Genomic DNA, 19,868 nt, shown 5'->3' with positions numbered 1-19,868 from the left:
CTGGGCTCGGGGCATTTGAGTGAAAGAACAGGGGCGTCCACATGTCACTCAGCATCTCATAGGAAGAGACTGTGGTCTCCGGTGGGAAGGCTCTCTTCCAGGTCGGGGCCAGTTTGGCTTTGGCACCTTAGTATTTCAACCAGGGGCCTGTCTGTGTGGGGTCAGCATATTTCCGGGTGTTCTCAGACACAGCCTCTCTTCTCTGTCCAGATGGATTTTTCAAATAACAGGCAATGTTTGGGGTTTTTGCAGAGGAGGCAAGCTGCAGCTCAGAAAGAGCCCCGATTGGTCTGCTTCATGACTGGTCCCTCCATTGCATCTGCAGCTGATTGATCTATTCCCCTGCAGCCGTAGCTGCTGGATCCCACCCACCCAGGCGCTGGCTCCCAGCCCTAGGGAGGTGGTCCTGCAGGGAGGCACTGACGGATGGCTGTTGCTGTGTCCTGGGCTTGCGCCAGCTGCCCTGCCACTATGACACGGAGCAATACTATCCCCCACCTCCAGTGAGTACCCCTGCTGCAGCTCCCCAAACTGTACCCCACCCCCCCAGTTCCACCCCCTCCAGCAGTGTCCTCTTTTTGGGAACCTGAAATATGGTAACCCGATCAGTCTGTGATCCCACTGTCCCTTGGAGCTCCTGGACTTGGATAACTGCACTGCTTGGTTCCAGCCAAATGGAAGGCTACCTTGGCTTTGATTTTTCACTGAGACTCTTTTTCTCTGAACCATAATGAGGAGTTTTCTAGTCCAGTGTCTTGACTTCAGAGGGACATTCAGACCGTCTGTTTCTTCTTGTGTTCTGCACACTACAGGACAAATCAGACCTTGCTAGCTCTAAAGGAGCATAGTTCAGAGGGAAAGATAATTTATTTCTACATTTTAAAGGGTTTATACAGACAATGGACACTCAAAAAGCCGGGTCAGTTTCTTTATTTTCTCTTTGGTGTAGATGCAAATATTATTCCCAAATTAAGGCCTCACAGTTCAGAAGAGGTTTAACAGCTTCCTGAAAGTTAATTTGTAACTCTTTAGAATGAATGGGATTTGTTTCTTTACAGTTTCCTGTTTTTATTCATGCTTGGTTCAGCTCAGCGATTCTCACCAAATTTATGGGAAATAAAGAGTGAAACTAAAACTTTCAAGAGAATGAAGCATGTTTACTTTTACCCAAAAAAACAATCTATGTTAAAGGTTATTGCTGGGGCTAGCAGAAAACTCCATCTGCCACCTCCCACCTCAAACATCCTTGCCCCTCTGCACGCCCCCGCCCCCGCCAACACCAGTAGAAGGTCAGAAGGTAAGGGACCTTCTGGTCAGGAATGAATTGTGAAGTGAGCTGAAGCTCACGAAAGCTATAAATTGGTTAGTCTCTAAGGTGCCACAAGTCCTCCTTTTCTTTTTTTAATGAATTGTTTGTGACTCACCAATGAGGTTTTTGAGTCTCTTGTTGCTGGGACATTTTGCTGGAAATTGACAATAAGAAAGCCTCTGGTCAGAACTTGGAGACCAGTTTTCATCCTGCATGAATAATGGCTTCATAAGTAGAAAAACTAATATTTAATCACCGCATTTACTTTTTAAGCAGTACGCGTCTGATTCCCCCTTTGCTATCACCAGTGTAAGGCCACTGAAGTCAATGAACATAGGATATAGGGATACCAGATTGGAACATGCAGGGCCAACACCAGCTAATTGAGAGGAAGGTGCAAGTAACCCCATAATAAGCATCTATGGGATAATCTGCCCGCCAAGAAGGTTTCATCCTAATCCCTAAGAGCTAGAGACTGGCTTTTAACCGTGAAGTATGATGATTGATATTCCTTCCAAAGAGTGCATGAGCTTTTATATTGTTGGTAGCCATATAACTGTCCAGTCCCTCTTCGAATCTTGCAAAATTATTGGCCTCAATGCCATCCTGTGACAATGAAGAGTTACCCCAAATTACACAAATGTAAAGGAGAATGGAATTTAGCCCTAACATTCAAATCCTGCAGCTCTGGAGCAGGCAGACCTCCCCCGATGTCATTGGGAGTGTACGCTATGGGCCCGTAGGATTTTGTCAGAAAGCTGTAGAATTAGTAAACCAGGATGTCAAAGGAGGAAGCAGACTTTTTCAAAGTCTCTCTCACTTGGCCTCTTGTCATAAACGGTGTCTGTTCTCAGCAAGAGAACTGCTTCAGGGGTTACACTGGTGTAATTGGGATCAGAATTCATCTCATTAGGGTCAAAAACATTTCATGGTTTCTTCCTTGTGAGATGCATACCTTGCCTTATGAGCTGTGGCCTAAGCAAACTGAGTGGAGTTTTCTTTTACATGTCACTGCAGTCCTGTTAAATAGTAACTAGATGTGAGACCGAAGCAGATGCTCTGAATGAGAATTTGTACTTTGGGGTTATTTATACAAACAAGAGGGACATATGTGTACACGGTTTAAAACTAACCTTTATGAAACACGATTTTTACATTTGATACTGTTTCAAACAGTTGCACCAAAAGCTTTGGGGAGAATTTATTGCTGAGTGGTTGGCACTTGACAAAACAGATGGAGGTGGAGCAGAGAGAGATGCAGTGCTTAGTTAGAAACCAATCAGCAGTGCTGCAAGGGAAGGCAAAGGGAGAGCTTTTCTGATCTGCAGCCAACCTTGCTTTGGAGGGGTGGGGATTCAGGATGCTCACAGAGAATGGAAGAAAACAATGGCGAAGTCATGATCTCAGTTACACCAGTGTAAATTTGGAGTGACTGCACTGATACCTAGAGAGTTATTCCAGAGTTAATGATGTAAACAAGAACAGAATTTGGCCTTGATTAATCAATGCTAGGGAAATAAGTGTACTACTTCCCATATGAGCTAAGCACAAGTTGTGTTACAGGGAATACTTTGCAGCTGACTCTTTGGACATAGAATCATAGGGTATGTCTACACTACGAAATTAGGTCGAATTTATAGAAGTCGGTTTTGTAGAAAGCGTTTTTATACAGTTGATTGTGTGTGTCCCCACACAAGTGCTCTAAGTGCATTCATTCGGCAGAGTGCTTCCACAGTACCGAGCCTAGCGTCGACTTCTGGAGCGTTGCACTGTGGGTAGCTATCCCACAGTTCCCGCAGTCTCCACTGCCCATTGGAATTCTGGGTTGAGATCCCAATGCCTGATGGGGCTAAAACATTGTCGCGGGTGGTTCTGGGTACATATCGTCAGGCCCCGTTCCCTCCCTCCCTCCCTCCGTGAAAGCAGCAGCAGACAATCGTTTCGCACCTTTTTTCTTGAGTTACCCGTGCAGACGCCATATCATGGCAAGCATGGAGCCCGCTCAGCTCACCGTCACCGTACATCTCCTGGGTGCTGGCAGACGTGGTACTGCATTGCTACACAGCAGCAGTTTCTTGCCTTTTGGCAGCAGACAGTGCAGTATGACTGGTAGCCGTCGTTGACGTAGTCCTGGGAGCTCTTTTAACCGGGCGCCCGGGCAAACATAGGGAGTGACTCAGCCAGGTCATTTCCCTTTAAAGTTTCGTCTCGTGGCGATTCAGTCCTACCGGCAGTGCGCTGTCTTTTAACCTCCAGCCAGCAGAAGATGATGGCTAGTCGTCATACTGCACCATCTTCTGCCGAGCACCCAGGAGATGATGACGGCTAGCGGTCGTACTGCACAGTCTGCTGCCAGCAAGATGTATAAAGATAGATGAAGTGGCTCAAAACAAGAAATAGACCAGATTTGTTTTGTATTAATTTTCTCCTCCTTCCCTCTGTGAAATCAACGGCCTGCCAAACCTGGTTTTGAGTTCTATCCTTGAGGGGGCCATTCAGTTTCTCACAAAGCCATCCCCTTTGTTGATTTTAATTCCCTGTAAGCCAACCCTGTAAGTCATGTCGTCAGTTGCCCCTCCCTCCATCAGGGCAACGGCAGACAATCGTTCCGCACCTTTTTTCTGTGCAGATGCCATACCAAGGCAAGCATGGAGCCCGCTCAGATAACTTTGGCAATTAGAAGCACATTAAACACCACACGCATTATCCAGCAGTATATGCAGCACCGGAACCTGGCAAAGCGAAACCAGGCGAGGAGGCGATGTCAGCGCGGTGACGTGAGTGATGAGGACATGGACACAGATTTCTCTGAAAGCACGGGCCCTGGCAATGTGGACATCATGGTGCTAATGGGCCAGGTTCATGCGGTGGAACGCCGATTCTGGGCTCGGGAAACAAGCACAGACTGGTGGGACCACATAGTGTTGCAGGTCTGGGATGATTCCCAGTGGTTGCGAAACTTTCGCATGCGTAAGGGCACTTTTATGGAACTTTGTGACTTGCTTTCCCCTGCCCTGAGGCGCAAGAATACCAAGATGAGAGCAGCCCTCACAGTTGAGAAGCGAGTGGCGATAGCCCTGTGGAAGCTTGCAACGCCAGACAGCTACCGGTCAGTTGGGAATCAATTTGGAGTGGGCAAATCTACTGTAGGGGCTGCTGTGATGCAAGTAGCCCACGCAATCAAAGATCTGCTGATATCAAGGGTAGTGACCCTGGGAAATGTGCAGGTCACAGCGGATGGCTTTGCTGCAGTGGGATTCCCTAACTGTGGTGGGGCCATAGACGGAACCCATATCCCTATCTTGGCACCGGAGCACCAAGCCGGCGAGTACATAAACTGCAAGGGGTACTTTTCAATAGTGCTGCAAGCACTGATGGATCACAAGGGACGTTTCACCAACATCAACGTGGGATGGCTGGGAAAGGTACATGACGCTCGCATCTTCAGGAACTCTGGTCTGTTTCAAAAGCTGCAAGAAGGGACTTTATTCCCAGACCAGAAAATAACCGTTGGGGACGTTGAAATGCCTATATGTATCCTTGGGGACCCAGCCTACCCCTTAATGCCATGGCTCATGAAGCTGTACACAGGCAGCCTGGACAGTAGTCAGGAGCTGTTCAACTACAGGCTGAGCCAGTGCAGAATGGTGGTAGAATGTGCATTTGGACGTTTAAAAGCGCGCTGGTGCAGTTTACTGACTCACTTAGATCTCAGCGAAACCAATATTCCCACTGTTATTACTGCTTGCTGTGCACTCCATAATATCTGTGAGAGTAAGGGGGAGATGTTTATGGCGGGGTGGGAGGTTGAGGCAAATTGCCTGGCTGCTGGTTTCGCACAGCCAGACACCAGGGCGGTTAGAAGAGTACAGGAGGGCGCGGTGCGCATCAGAGAAGCTTTGAAAACAAGTTTCATGACTGGACAGGCTATGGTGTGAAAGTTCTGTTTGTTTCTCCATGATGAAACCCACCTCCCCTTGGTTCACTCTACTTCCCTGTAAGCTAACCACCCTCCTCTCCTCCCTTTGATCGCTGTCAGAGGCAATAAAGTCATTGTTGCTTCACATTCATGCATTCTTTATTCATTCATCACAGAAATAGGGGGATAACTATCAAGGTAGCCCAGGAGGGGAGGGGAAGGAGAGAAGCACCAGGAGGGGTGGTGGAGGAGGGAAGGACAAGGCCACACAGCACTTTAAAAGTTTAAAACTTTAAAACGTATTGAATGCCAGCCTTCTGTTGCTTGGGCAATCCTCTGGGGTGGAGTGGCCGGGTGGCCGGAGGCCCCCCCACCGCGTTCTTGGGCGTCTGGGTGAGGAGGCTATGGAACTTGGGGAGGAGGGCGGTTGGTTACACAGGGGCTGTAGCGGTGGTCTGTGCTCCTGCTGTCTTCCCTGCAGCTCAACCATACGCTGGAGCATATTGGTTTGATCCTCCAGCAGCCTCAGCATTGAATCCTGCCTCCTCTCATCACACTGCCATCACATTTGAGCTTCAGACCTCTCTTCAGCCCACCACTCACTCTCTTCAGCCCACCACGTCTCCTCCCGGTCATATTGTGCTTTCCTGCACTCTGACATTATTTGCCTCCAAGCAGTCATCTGTGCTATGTCAGTGTGGGAGGACACCATGAGCTCAGAGAACATTTCATCACGAGTGCATTTTTTTCGCCTTCTAATCTTCACTAGCCTCGGGGAAGGAGAAGATCCTGTGGTCATTGAAACACATGCAGCTGGTGGAGAAAAAAAAAGAGGTAGTGGTATTTAAAAAGACACATTTTCTAGAACAATGGCTACACTCTTTCACGGTAAACCTTGCTGTTAACATTACATACACAGCACATGTGCTTTCGTTCCAAGGTCGCATTTTGCCTCCACCCACCACGTGGCTAGCCCCTCACCCCCCGCCACCCCGGCTAACAGGGGGCAACATTTCTGTTCAGCCACAGGCAAACAGCCCAGCAGGAATGGGCACCTCTGCATGTCCCCTTAAGAAAAGCACCCTATTTCAACCAGGTGACCATGAATGATATCACTCTCCTGAGGATAACACAGAGAGATAAAGAACGGATGTTGTTTGAATGCCAGCAAACATACACTGCAATGCTTTGTTCTACAATGATTCCTGAGTACATGCTACTGGCCTGGTGTGGTAAAGTGTCCTACCATGGTGGGTGGAGTAAGGCTGCCCTCCCCAGAAACCTTTTGCAAAGGCTTTGGGAGTACATCCTGGAGAGCTGCAAATGCCAGGGCAAATTAATCATTAAACATGCTTGCTTTTAAACCATGTATAGTATTTTAAAAAGTACACTCACCAGAGGTCCCTTCTCCACCTGGCGGGTCCGGGAGGCAGCCTTGGGTGGGTCCGGGGGGGACTGCCTCCAGGTCCAGGGTGAGAAACAGTTCCTGGCTGTTGGGAAAACCAGTTTCTCCGCTTGCTTGCTGTGAGCTATCTACAACTTCATCATCATCATCTTCCTCGTCCCCAAAACCTGCTTCTGTGTTGCCTCCATCTCCATTGAAGGAGTCAAACAACACGGCTGGGATTGTGGTGGCTGAACCCCCTAAAATGGCATGCACCTCATCATAGAAGCGGCATGTTTTGGGCTCTGACCTGGAGCAGCCGTTCGCCTCTCTGGTTTTCTGGTAGGCTTGCCTCAGCTCCTTAAGTTTCACGCGGCATTGCTTTGGGTCCCTGTTATGGCCTCTGTCCTTCATGCCCTGGGAGATTTTGACAAATGTTTTGGCGTTTCGAAAACTGGAACGGAGTTCTGATAGCATGGATTCCTCTCCCCATACAGCGATCAGATCCCGTACCTCCCGTTCGGTCCATGCTGGTGCTCTTTTGCAATTCTGGGACTCCATCATGGTCACCTCTGCTGATGAGCTCTGGCCAGCGTGGCAAGCTGCAGGTGACCATGCAAACAGGAAATTAAAATTCAAAAGTTCGCGGGCCTTTTCCTGTCTACCTGGCCAGTGCACCTAAGTTGAGAGTGCTGTCCAGAGCGGTCACAATAGAGCACTCTGGGATAGCTCCCGGAGGCCAATACCATCTAATTGCGTCCACAGTACCCCAAATTCGACCCGGCAAGGCCGATTTAAGCGCTAATCCACTTGTCAGAGGTGGATTAAGGAAATCGATTTTAAGAGCCCTTTAAGTTGAAAAAAAGGGCTTCATTGTGTGGACGGGTGCAGGTTTACATCGATTTAATGCTGCTAAATTCGACCTAAACTCCTAGTGTAGACCAGGGCATAGAATCATAGAATATCAGGGTTGGAAGGGACCTCAGGAGGTCATCTAGTCCAACCCCCTGCTCAAAGCAAGACCAATCCCCAACTAAATCATCCCAGCATTGACATTTGTCAAGCCTGACATTGATAATTCCTACGGGTTTAGTCACCTTGTGTGTGGCCAATGCCTTATAGGTCACGTTGGGGCCACTAGCAGACACTGCCTTGGGAGAAGGTGAGGCAGGAACAACCTCCTCGGCAGGTCAGCCCTCTGTTTGTGAGCTGCCTGTCTCAGGCCAGGACCCAGCAGGCATGAGCTGGTACCTATGGAGACAGCTGGTGGGAGGGGAAAGTCTCTAGCCCAAAGCCCCCAAATGCCAGCCCCATGTCTGAGCACAGAGCCAACTCTGAAGAGGAAGGCAGGGTGCTTCAGGCTTCTGCTGGTTCTCAGAACGGGAGGACCCAGGAGGTGGGAGAGAAAGGAAAGGAGGGACCAGGGCCGGAAGAGAGCTGGCCCTGTTGCTGGGGAAGAGCGATGTTAACTCAGCTGTTGTCCCTCATCATAATGCCCTGAGGGTGAGCGTTTTCTGCTTTAATGTTCTCTTGGTTATTGGCAGCCAGGCATGTGGCCCACAGTCTGGTCCACAGTACAGTGAGGGGTCTACCAACCTCCCTGCTTCTGAGAGGAGAAAGTGCCAGTCTCCACCCTGCTCTGGGAGCTCTGATGTCACGGCCCTGGAAAAGAAAAAAATGGGGTTGGTAACCCACATTCTGTCCCTCAGTGAGAGGGGCCCTTGTCCGTCCGGCTTGGAAATATCTGGTGACAATCAGTGAGTCTTGCACCAAATTATATTAAAGCCCCGGCTTGTAAAGCATTTCTATGGCCACAGGACACTGAGGCTGATTTGGGCTGCTGCCACCTTCTCTTTGATTAGTTGAAGTCAGAGCTGCACTGGAGAGTCTAGCTAGATTCTAGATACATAGAGTGGAACCCACTGGGAGTCATTTCTTCTCCCCCAGTCATCTCTCCCTGCTGGTGAGGATAATATAAACATTTGCTTTTAAAGAGGGCAGGGTCTAATATTGCACTTTATCTTCAGGTTAAACATTGACTGATCCCAAGAAGGAAATAATTCCAAGTCACCTTGCAGTTCAAGAGTTTAGAATTTGGAGCCTACAAGCCCGCTGTGTAGAAAGAGATGGTGTTTGTATGTCGTGTACTTGGATAGTACGTCAGTCAGTATGAGCAGAATTTCCTGTTGCATTTGTGCCCTGCACTGGAATGTCTTCAGTGTCTTACCCACCATTGCAAATTCCCATGATGATATGTTGTTTGTTTAGTGCTGATGCTGGACTTGATTCTGTACCGGGCACAAAATAGACAGCCTGTGTCCAAAGAAGCTCATGTTTTACAACAATATTTCTCTTTGTATTGCCTTCCTGGAGGGGAGAGAGAAATCCAGTTCCCTCTGAGGACTCTCTTGCTTTCATTTATAATGGGAGGGACTTAGATACGGTGGGGATGGGCTCCAGATCAGACCTGAGGAACTAGGAGGTAGGAAAGGAAACAAGACATTTCAGGGGGATCTTGCTCTAGGATTTTTTAAAATTTAAATCCCTGACACTTGGTACAAGCTGGTTCATTCCCAAGGTACGACATGTGCTCAAGCCCCAGGTTTTGATCCTCATTGGGACGGATGCTTCTGCAGCATTCAGAGAGTGGGCACTCCGGCAGAGGCTCGGAAATCTACCTGTTATGGAATTTTAACAAGGCACACCCAAGAATCCCCTCCCTCACGCTCACTGTCCTAAAGTCTCCTTTCTTCCGTCATGCCCACAAAAAGGGAGTCATTATTAATCGTACAGAATGCTGCAGTGTTTGCCCGGCGGCCACGCGTGTGCCTGATTCAAACAGCCCCTGATTTTATCGCTGCGACCTTTTTCGTTCCCAGTGCCCTCCCAACTGACTGTTACTTCCACTCGTTGCATCACGGCACCATCACGGCACCCTTGCCCTGTCAGCCTTTCAGGGCAGGTGCTGGCGTCCTCGCGGCTGTGTAAAGCATCCAGCAGGTGCTGGAGCAACATACGAACACTCCGTCACAGAGGGCAGGGTGGACTTGTGGTTAAGGTGTCGGACTGAGACGCCAGAAATCTGGGTTCAGGCCTGGCTCTGCTACAGGCTGCCTGTGTGAGTTCAAGTCAGTCATTTACCCATTTTGTGCTTCAGCTTCCTGGCTGTAAAATGGGCACGAACAACCCTTCCTGCCAGACTTTATCTGCTCTCTGCTTGGCCTGTGAGCTCCTTGGGGCAGGGGACTGTCTAACCATGGGCTCGTGCAGTGATCTATACTGGTGCTGCCATAATACAGATAATACATCCCAACCGTACTGGTGGCGTCAGAGCTGCCCTTATTCTCTCCCCAACGGGCCCTGAGTTGCTATAATTAGCTGAGACACCTGCCAACCCGGCAGACGTGGTGGCCTGGTTTCTTTGGCACTTGTGGCTGGTACATAATGGGGAGATTCATCCGATGGTGTAACCTGGGGTCACTACTGTTGCACCAAGGGGCAATTTTGCCCATTGGTTTGTTGTAATAACCTCTCCACGTGCGATAACTCAGGTCTCTCTCATCCCCTAAAAGTGTGGCTATTTAATGATTAATCTTCTCCCTTGGAGCTGTGGCTGCAGTCCTGAATTGTCTCCTTGTTTCAGGGATGATGCTAACAATTAGCAACTGACCAAGGCTCATCTCTCTAAGGCAATAATATCCCATCAACAATCTGAGCTAAGGGTTGTGATTTTCCTACCCATGGTAACATGGTAGTGTCCTCTGGGGGTTGGATTAGTCAGATGCAGCGCTGCAGCTCTCTCCATTGAACAGAACCAGCAGCTTACGAGGTGCCCAAAGAATGTGACTGTCTGCAGAGGGGTGGGGTGGGTCAGGGGACCAGGTGTCAGTGTTTCTTTTGGGGTTTCATCACACTATTCTCATCTAATCCAAACACCTTCCCCATCTCGGGGTTAGTGAGCAAATAATAATGAATTAATAAGACTTAGCGCTTATTTTATTATTGTTCATACATTTCTCCAAAGGTGTGCTGGGCCCTCGTCTACCCACCTGTCCTTGGGGGCCTGGGCTGCAGTGACCCTGTGCTGCAGAGGCAGGATCCGGCTTTGTGGACGGTGTATGTCCGCTGCTCCTTGGCAGCGTGGCTCCGGAAGGAGTTGTGTTGCAACTGTCTGTCCTCCGGAGGCTATTCACTCACAGCTCAGTGTGGGGGATGGGTCCCCACAAAGGTTACTGCCACTGGAAGGATGCTGCGTAGAGAGGCCAGTCTCCATCCTGCCCCAACCACCAATGGGGTATTCCTGCAGTGCTGGGGATGGGGGGACTGTGCCATGCAGCTTGCCCCTCACGCTCATGCATTGGCATAGAGTCCCCCCCTACACGCAGATCGCAGGAGATGATCCAGCCCCCTGACATGGGTGGCTGCACGAGTCCAGTGTCATGCTAGGGTTCCGGGGACTGGTTTGTTGGATGGTGGAGCACAGATTTCTTGCACAGAGTCTGTGTTGTCTCTGTTCTGCTGTCAGGCTCTGTCGGTGCATCACTCTTAGGGCTGAGATGTGTCTCTCTTCATGCATCCGGTGTCAGGCCTTAATTTGTGTAAAACTTAGCAAAACCATTCAGTTCTCCACTCCCCTCAGGCAGCCACAGAAACTAATATCCACAAATTCCGCCCATTGGCCTGTTTAAGGCTCTGCTGTCTGCGCTTTCATTTATAACTCAGACAAATTTCCACTGTCCTCAGCCAGGTCTCGAATGTAACCTTTCATAAGACTTTTCCATGCAACAGCCCTACATTTAGAAGACTGGATGGACAATTATATTTATAGCTGCTTTTTGGCATGAGTTTAAAGTTATTCACTCCAGATGTTGTTCTGTGGCTTAGCTCCTAAATCTCTCTGCCTGAAAAAGCAGCCACTTTCCCAGAGACTCGGTTGCTGTGGTTAGACCAGGGCCTGGGCACTGGGCTACAGTTACATGTGGTTAGTTTCCAGTGAACGAAATGCTAGAGAGGGTTGTTTGTCATTGTTTTCAGCAGCAGTGACCTGGTAACCTGAAGCACAGACACCAGCACTGACTTTCATTCTTTCTTTCCAGTGACTCCAGTCATCTGGAGTACTGTGTCCAGTTTTGGGCCCCACACGACAAGAAGGATGTAGAGAAATTGGAGAGAGTCCAGCAGAGGGCAACAAAAATGATTAGGGGGCTGGAGCACTGAGGGAACTGGGGTTATTTAGTCTGCAGAAGAGAAGAGTGAGGGGGGATTTAATAGCTGCTTTCAACTACCTGAAAGGGGTTTCCAAAGAGGATGGAGCTCGGCTGTTCTCAGTGGTGGCAGATGACAGAACAAGGAATAATGGTCTCAAGTTGCAGTGGGGGAGGTTTAGGTTGGATATTTGGAAAAACTGAGGTCCCTTCCAACCCTGATATTCTATGATTCTGCGAAAAGGAGCTGCATGGCCTTAGAATTAGAAGGTCATTTCTGGCTGGGATCCGATGGGCAGCATGTGGCACGGCACGGTGCGGCTCTCCTCTCCAGCCGTAGGATTTCGCTGCATTTGCTTAAGCTGAGCTTGTTTGGCTTGTAGCTTGTTGAAGTTTGTTGCTTCTTTTTTTTTGATCGGCTCCCGGCAAGGGGGGGCAAACAGGGGCAAGGTGGGGAGAGAGTCAAGGGTGCACAGTGGGCCCATCACAGTACCAGACTGCACACCGGGGGGATCTAGTCACATAGAGTGTTGGGGTTCTTAGGGATTGGTTTGTTTTGGCCTTGTTTTGAAATGGGATTAGCTTGATTTTTGGCTTATTGTGAAAGACGGGGTGCTTATTTACCACGTGAAAGTTGGCAATGGTGATCTGGGAAGAGGCCCAGGGAACTAGCAGCCACTACTTGCAGTGAGCAGTATGTGGCTGCTGTGGATAGGGTCCCTGGGTTGGAACCCAGCATAGTAGGCACTCCCAGGTTCCTTCCCAGCCACCGGCAAAGTGGTGTAAACCCTGAGAAAGGGACAAGACTTCTTGGGGAGCCCAAGCAAAGGGCTGAGTTTACAGGGGCCAGGGCGGAAGACCCTGGTGAGGGTAGACAGACAGTTTTGTTGGACTCTTTGGGGTGCCAGGAGTGGGGAAAGGCCTGAATATGGCACTCAGCAGCTGGAGATACTCAAGAGGAGAGTGGGTGTCCATCCCCCCCCGGTTACAGGGATTCAGTTGCGTTATTTTAGTTTTTTGTTTATAGCACTCATCGGAGAGGTTTCAGTGGCCCCTGTTCCTTGTTGCGCAAGGGAAAGCAGAGTCGTTAAAGCAAATGGTTGTCATTTGCTCTGTGAATTGGTGGTAGCTGCTGTCTACAGGCAGTGACAAGTCTGGAACTCCCAAGAGAGGAATTTGAAGAAACGTGGGGGATGTTCCTTACTCCTACAAAACAATGTGCAATGCCAGTTCAGGAGCATCTGTTCAGCTTGGAAAAGGGTCATTGCTGGGAGTGGCACAGCTAGTTTGCTTTAGGAGCCACACCTCTTGGGCAAAAGATAACACACAAACTTCCAGCTCTTTAGACTTGTCCTTATCTCCTCGAGAGTCATTGTGATATGGTTATTAACAGACCACGCTGGCTTGTGGAACACAGTAGCAGATAACACACTGGCTGGTGTGCATTGCTCCCTTGTGCTGGTAAAATAGGAACTGTTCACCTGGGTGTCAAAGGCATTATACAGCTAATGGAGATTCTCTCTTTGCTCAAGTGGGGGAGGCCTGTGCTTTCGGGTGGGATGGTGGAGATGGGTGAGGTGCCTGTTTGTCTTTTAACTTTTGCAATTGTACCTGCAGTGTCTGCACCCCTTCACACCACCCTTGCAAGTATTTCCAGTAAAGACCATAACAGTTTGGGCCGTTTCCAAAAGTGGCTTTTGATTTTGGTGGCCTTTGTTTTGGGGAGCAACATCTTGGGGTCCCAAAAACAGAGTTCACTGTTCAACTTTGGCCTCTAGAAATAGCCATGGTGTGCAGTGTTAAAGTTCCTATGGCAACCCAGGAAGCTTTCAGTCTGCTTTGGGCCCCGACTGAGCAGTCGGTGCTGTGCCCAGAGGAGAGGGACCTAGACTCAGCTGTCCTTCCAGTCTGAGGTTCAGGTGGCCACTGCCTTTGTTTCTGGGGAAGGTTTACAAAGCCCAGCTGTTTTCTATTTCTACCTCACACCAAGGAAAGCACAACCCAAACAACGACTGTTGCCAGCTTCTGGCACTCTCTCCTAGTGAGCTTCTGCCTGAGGAATGGTTTCAGAGGGGCAGCCGTGTTAGTCTGTATCAGCAAAAACAACGAGGAGTCCTTTGGCACCTTAGAGACTAACAAATTTATTTGGGCATAAGCTTTTGTGGGCTAGAACCCAGTTCATCAGATGCATGGAGTGAAAAATACAGTAAGCAGAATATATATTACAGCACATGAAAAGATGGGAGTTGCCTTTCCAAGTGGGGGGGTCAGTGCTAATGAGTCAATTCAATTAAGGTGGAAGTGGCCTATTCTCAACAGTTGACAAGAAGGGGTGAATACCAAGAGAGGGAAAATCACTTTTGTAGTGCTAACGAGGCCAATGCAATCAAGGTGGCCAATTTCCAACAGTTGACAAGAAGGTGTGAGTATCAGCAGGGGGAAATTAGTTTTTGTGGTGACCCATCCACTCCCAGTCTTTATTCAGGACTAATTTTGATGGTGTCCAGTTTGCAAATTAATTCCAGTTCTGCAGTTTCTCATTGGAGACTGTTTTTGAAGTTTTTATGTTGAAGAATTGCCACTTTTAAGCCTATTATTGAGTGTCCAGGGAGATTGAAGTGTTCTCCTATTGATTTTTGAATGTTACAATTCTTGATATCTGGTTTGTGTCCATCTATTCTTTTATTCCACTTCCTGGACACTACAGTGAAAATAAGCGATGGTCACACAAACACCATCGTATACTGGAAACCTACTGACCGCTATTCTTACCTACATGCCTCCAGCTTTCATCCAGACCACAACACAATATCCATTGTCTACAACCAAGCTCTAAGATACAACCGCATTTGCTCCAACCCCTCAGACAGAGACAAACACCTACAAGATCTCTATCAAACGTTCTTCAAACTACAGTACCCACCTGGTGAAGTGAAGAAACTGATTGACAGAGCCAGAAGAGTACCCAGAAGTCACCTACTACAGGACAGGCCCAACAAAGAAAGTAACAGAACGCCACTAGCTGTCACCTTCAGCCCCCAACTAAAACCTCTCCAGCGCATCATCAAGAATCTACAACCTATCCTGAAGGACGATCCCTCACTCTCACAGACCTTGGGAGTCAGGCCAGTCCTCGCTTACAGACAGCCCCCCAACCTGAAGCAAATACTCACCAGCAACTACATACCACACAACAAAAACACTAACCTAGGAATCAATCCCTGCAACAAACCCCACTGCCAACGCTGTACGCATATCTATTCAAGGGACATCATCATAGGGCCTAATTACATCAGCCACACTATTAGAGGCTCGTTCACCTGCACATCTACCAATGTGATCTATGCCATCATGTGCCAGCAATGCCCCTCTGCCATGTACATTGGTCAAACTGGACAGTCTCTACACAAAAGAATAAATATATATTCTGCTTACTGTATTTTACACTCCATGCATCTGATGAAGTGGGTTCTAGCCCACAAAAGCTTATGCCCAAATAAATTTGTTAGTCTCTAAGGTGCCACAAGGACTCCTCATTGTTTTTGCTGAGGAATGGAGCTCTCTCTCCAATGAGATACCAGGCTCCTTCCTCTGGTGCTGCACACACACATTGAACTCCCAGCTTTGCCTGGAAATGCTGAATTCAGACCACATGTCTGAGGTGCATCTCCCTGTCAGAGCCTTTGTTCCCCAGAGGGAAGCTGTACACAGGCCTGGGTGACCTTGAGGATGGCCAGGCTGGCAGAGTAAGGAATGCAGCCCAGCTTCTTAGCTGCGCTGTGATCAGGATCCAGCGAAAGCGCAAAGGAGCTCTCCATATAGCCCTCTGCAGATCTGGCTCCTTCCTCCCCTTTGCAGTCCCCATGCAGGCTACTCCCAGTGGCCCTGAAGAGAAGGAGAGAGAGGAGTCCAGGAACTGGGAGCTTACTCTTAGCCTCTGAAATGTCAGCAGGTGTCACAGCTTTTGCCGTGCTCCCTGCTCCGTATTGCCCTGTTCCTAGTCTACAGTTCCCGCTGTGGGGATATCAGCCAGCTCCCCTCACTCTCTGGGCTGCTCCCCACCTTGCAGTATCCTCCAAATAGATTCTCGCCTGGCATCCAGCTAGGCAGACCCTGCCCTCTGGGTAGGGTGCTGCTGGCTGTGGTCAACATCTCTGATGCTGCCCAGATTCCTAAGTGTACGGTGCTGGGCACTGAGGATCTGGGCAGAAGCACTGCCCGTGTGTAGGCTGGATTTCCTTTGTAAAGTCCTCTTCAGTAACAGCTCGCTCTCCCGTGCCCGCGGCTTGTTTGAGCCTGGCTGTCTAACCACACAGTGTTTGGTTGAATGATGCTGCTCTGGCAGTTCTGCGGAGCTGAATGTTGTTTCACTTTTCCCAAGCCCTGCCCACACTCTGCTCCTGCATTTCTGTTGGTTTTTTGATTTTCTTAAGGTTTTACCATCTCTTATTTTCTCCATGATCATTTATCTCTTTGCAGCATTTAATGTGGGACTCAGCTCAGAATCCCCAAGGAGGGATTCAGAGCAGCCCTAACTGTATAAAAGGAATGCAGCAAGTGTTCTGAAATAGCCTTCTCTAGGTGTGTTGCTTAGATCTGCCCAGTGACTAGTGGGGAACGTTTTATGTAGGGGAGTGTGACTTAATGGTTAGAGAAGGGGAGCGGAAGCCAGGACGCCTGTTTTCTATTCCTAACTGCCTCTGACTCCCTCTGTGAGCTTGAGAAGGTCATGCTGACTGCTCTGTGCCTCAGTTTCCCCATTGTAAAATGAGGCAGAAGAATTTTTCTGTCTCACTAAAGGGGTGTAAGGGTGAATGAATTACTATCTAAAGCATTTGAATTCCTTGAATGAAAACATCTCTGCGAGCTGCTTGTTATTACACTGCTGATGCCCTGCCCTAGTACCCGCTCCAGTAATGGTGCAGAATTGACAATAGAGCTAGGGCACCAGCTTGTCAAGATTTTTGTGGAGGGAGGTTGGGAGCTTGAGTCCCACTTGTCTAGAACTAATCCTGAGCCTCCGGGGAAGCTAATATGATGGGTAGGAGATCAGCCTGTCCTACTGATGCCATGCTGGGACCACAGTGAGGTATGTGATCGGAACGTGTTGGTGAATGAACGCCACCTCACTGTGACACCAATGCTCAGCACTAGCATCATGGCAGGTGGGTGTCTGCCACACACCACTAAGCCTGGGCACTGGGGTTCTGGTACACAGCTTGGGTCTCCCTGGCATTACTCTCCTAAAAGTCCCCTCTTCTTGCTGCTCCTTGGTGCTTGTAATTATTCATTCTCCTCCTCCTCCTCAAATAGCTGTTAAGTTCTCCTTTGCTGAAATCTAATGTGTGTGTTCTTCTCTACAGAGGAAGAGAGGCACCTTCAGGCAAACAACCGGGACTTTAATCTGGAGTTCGAATATGCTGTAAGTAACAATCATATGTTTAATGCAGAACAATTGCCAGGGCTGCTTCATGGGACACCAGCTCACTTGCAAGTTTCCTTCCAATCGGAAGTGTATTGTGAGTATGTGGATTTGTTATGGTAGGGTCACTCGTGCACATGCTGGGGAGCACTTTGTAAACAAAGTGCTGAAGTCTGTTTTGAAAAAAAAATTGTATAAAAATGTCTTGGACTTTATCAAAAGATCTAAATGAGGCTGGTCAATGTCTGTCCCTGGCAGCCTTTCAGTAATGACATATGAGTGCACAGGGGAACCTGGTTGTTCATTAGAGTCAGGCACTGGAAGTTTCATCTCTGGCATCTGTTCTGCAAGCAGGGCACTAATAAAGGACCTGATCCTGAAAAATCATATCCTAGTGACTTCATACCCGCAGCTAGGCTCATTGAGCTCACTCAGTTAAAGATACACGTCTTTTGTAGGACTGGGCCCCAAGACTTTACAATAAGTTTCATGCTCACGGCAGCATGAACTGGATATTTTTCATTGGTTCTTTTTCATGCCTGGACCAAGCCAAACACCTGGGAGACTTGCATGGGACATGACCGCTGCGTTCACATTGAACGCACAATGTGTGCACAGGGTGAAATATGCATGGGGCTAGGGCAAGGCCTTTATACCACTTCAGCCCTTCGGTCTTGGTGATATGGGATTGGGAAGGTGCATTTTATGCATGTGGGGCCTGGCAATGCAGGACTGGATGTGCGTTCCCAGCTTACAGGGCTTGGCGATCCAGGATTGGGAGGATGCCAGGCTGGGACAGGACACTGTGCTCATGGGGCTGGGATGAGGATGTAGGAGGGAGGGAGCCTGTCCTGTCTGTCCTAATGGCCTCTCCCACATGCTCTGACGAGAAGTGAAAGGGGTGACCTTTGCCAGCCCGATCCTCCTTTTCCTCCACCCCCACCCCGAGTTCAGAAGTGTGTGTGTGTGTGTTTGTGCATGCCTGTCTGTGTGCGGGAGCATACTTCTCTGGTTCTGACTCCCAGTCCATGTACAGCCATCAATAGGATTAACTTCTGTAGATCCCTGGTTCCCAGCATGCCAGTTGCATGTCTGTAGATTTGCAAATAGCCGAGGGCAGGGAGAGAGAGTGTGAATCTCTGGAGAGCTGCCATGAGAGTCCATTGGGTTAGATGTGGAGGTGCACACTGGTAAGCAGATGGCTGCAATATCATGTGTTAAATGTGGCAGTGAATTTCTGTAGCCCTGCCCCAGACATTAGTCTGACGTGTCACATGGCCCAGCATCCCTGGAGCCCAGCATAGACTGAAGCTGAGAAATTCTAGAAGAGTGTCTAGAAAGCCCAAGCCCTGGAGCATGCCAGAGTGGGGGAAACCATAAAGCTGTCCCGAAACCATGCTAGCGCAGTCTGACTTGCACAGAGCTGCAAATCATGCCCTGGGCTTTTTATTTCCAAATAAGTCCTGGTAAGTTTTCCGTTCAGTACATTCATACTGGCAGGATGTATGGAAAAGAGCTGGCCTAGCCCAAAGTGACTTCAGACCCTATTTTTATTGGCATCTTGGGTGCGGCTGGAAACTCCAAGGAGGACAGAGAGGCTCCTGGCTCCTTCCCCACACACTTTACACTTTATATTGTTTGCAGTGTAGTTGTAGCCACGTGGGTCCCAGGATGTTAGAGACAAGGTGGGTGAGGGAATGTCTTTTATTGGACCAACCTCTGTTGGTGAGGGAGACCAGCTTTCAAGCTGCACAGAGCTCTTCTTCAGGACTGTTCCAACTAAATACGAGATGGAACAAATTGCTTAGCATAAGCAGTTAACACACATTCCAGCAGGAGATATGCTATGCATCCGATGCAGTGAGCTGTAGCTCACGAAAGCTCATGCTCAAATAAATTGGTTAGTCTCTAAGGTGCCACAAGTACTCCTTTTCTTTTTGCGGATACAGACTAACACGGCTGCTACTCTGAAACCACACATTCTAAGGCGCCCCTCAAGGTGAAGCCGCCCATTAACACCCCTGCAGTCATAGGGGTGCTTCTAAACTAAAAAAGGGGGGCTTCTAAACTTTTCATGAGTCGGAACAGGAGCCTGCAATCCAGGTAAAGAATCAAATCCTGGCCTCTTGGGTGGGTACAGATGGTACAGACTTCAAAGAGAAACAGCAAAACTAAAATTCATTTGCAAATTTAACACCATTAATTTGGGCTTGAATAGGGACTGGGAGTGGCTGGCTCATTACAAAAGCAGCTTGGCCTCTCCTGGAATTGACACCTCCTCATCTGTTATTGGGAGTGGACCACATCCACCCTGATCGAATTGGCCCTGTCAGCACTGGTTCTCCACTTGTGAGGTAACTCCCTTCATGTGTCATTATATAACGCCTGCATCTGTAATTTTCACTCCATGCATCTGAAGAAGCGGGGTTTTACCCACGAAAGCTTATGCCCAAATAAATCGGTTAGCCTTTAAGGTGCCACCGGACTCCTCGTTGTTTTTGTGGATACAGACTAGCACAGCTCCCTCCTGATACTGAACACCGTGACACTGCGGCAGCCAGGGGTGCAGTGCTGAGGGGAGGAGCCTGGGCACCCTGCCTGCCACAGAGCACTGCTCCGGGGGAGTGCAA

The 19,868-nt window shown here is 48.9% G+C and overlaps 1 protein-coding gene across 1 annotated transcript in view; it reads left to right on the top strand.

Annotated features, from left to right (window-relative positions):
- The window catches only part of LOC141987146 (phospholipid-transporting ATPase ID-like), a 114,620-nt gene that overhangs the window by 15,870 nt on the left and 78,882 nt on the right, over nucleotides 1-19,868 (top strand). The window contains exon 3 of the mRNA XM_074952219.1: nucleotides 17,180-17,238. Coding sequence (XP_074808320.1) covers nucleotides 17,180-17,238 — 59 coding nt within the window. The remainder of the gene's footprint in view (nucleotides 1-17,179; nucleotides 17,239-19,868) is intronic.

Source organism: Natator depressus, chromosome 5 (assembly GCF_965152275.1).
Source record: "Natator depressus isolate rNatDep1 chromosome 5, rNatDep2.hap1, whole genome shotgun sequence".
Taxonomy (NCBI): Eukaryota; Metazoa; Chordata; order Testudines; family Cheloniidae; genus Natator; species Natator depressus.
The sequence above is the reverse complement of the archived record's forward strand: the minus strand, read 5'-3'. Positions and strand labels throughout refer to the sequence as shown.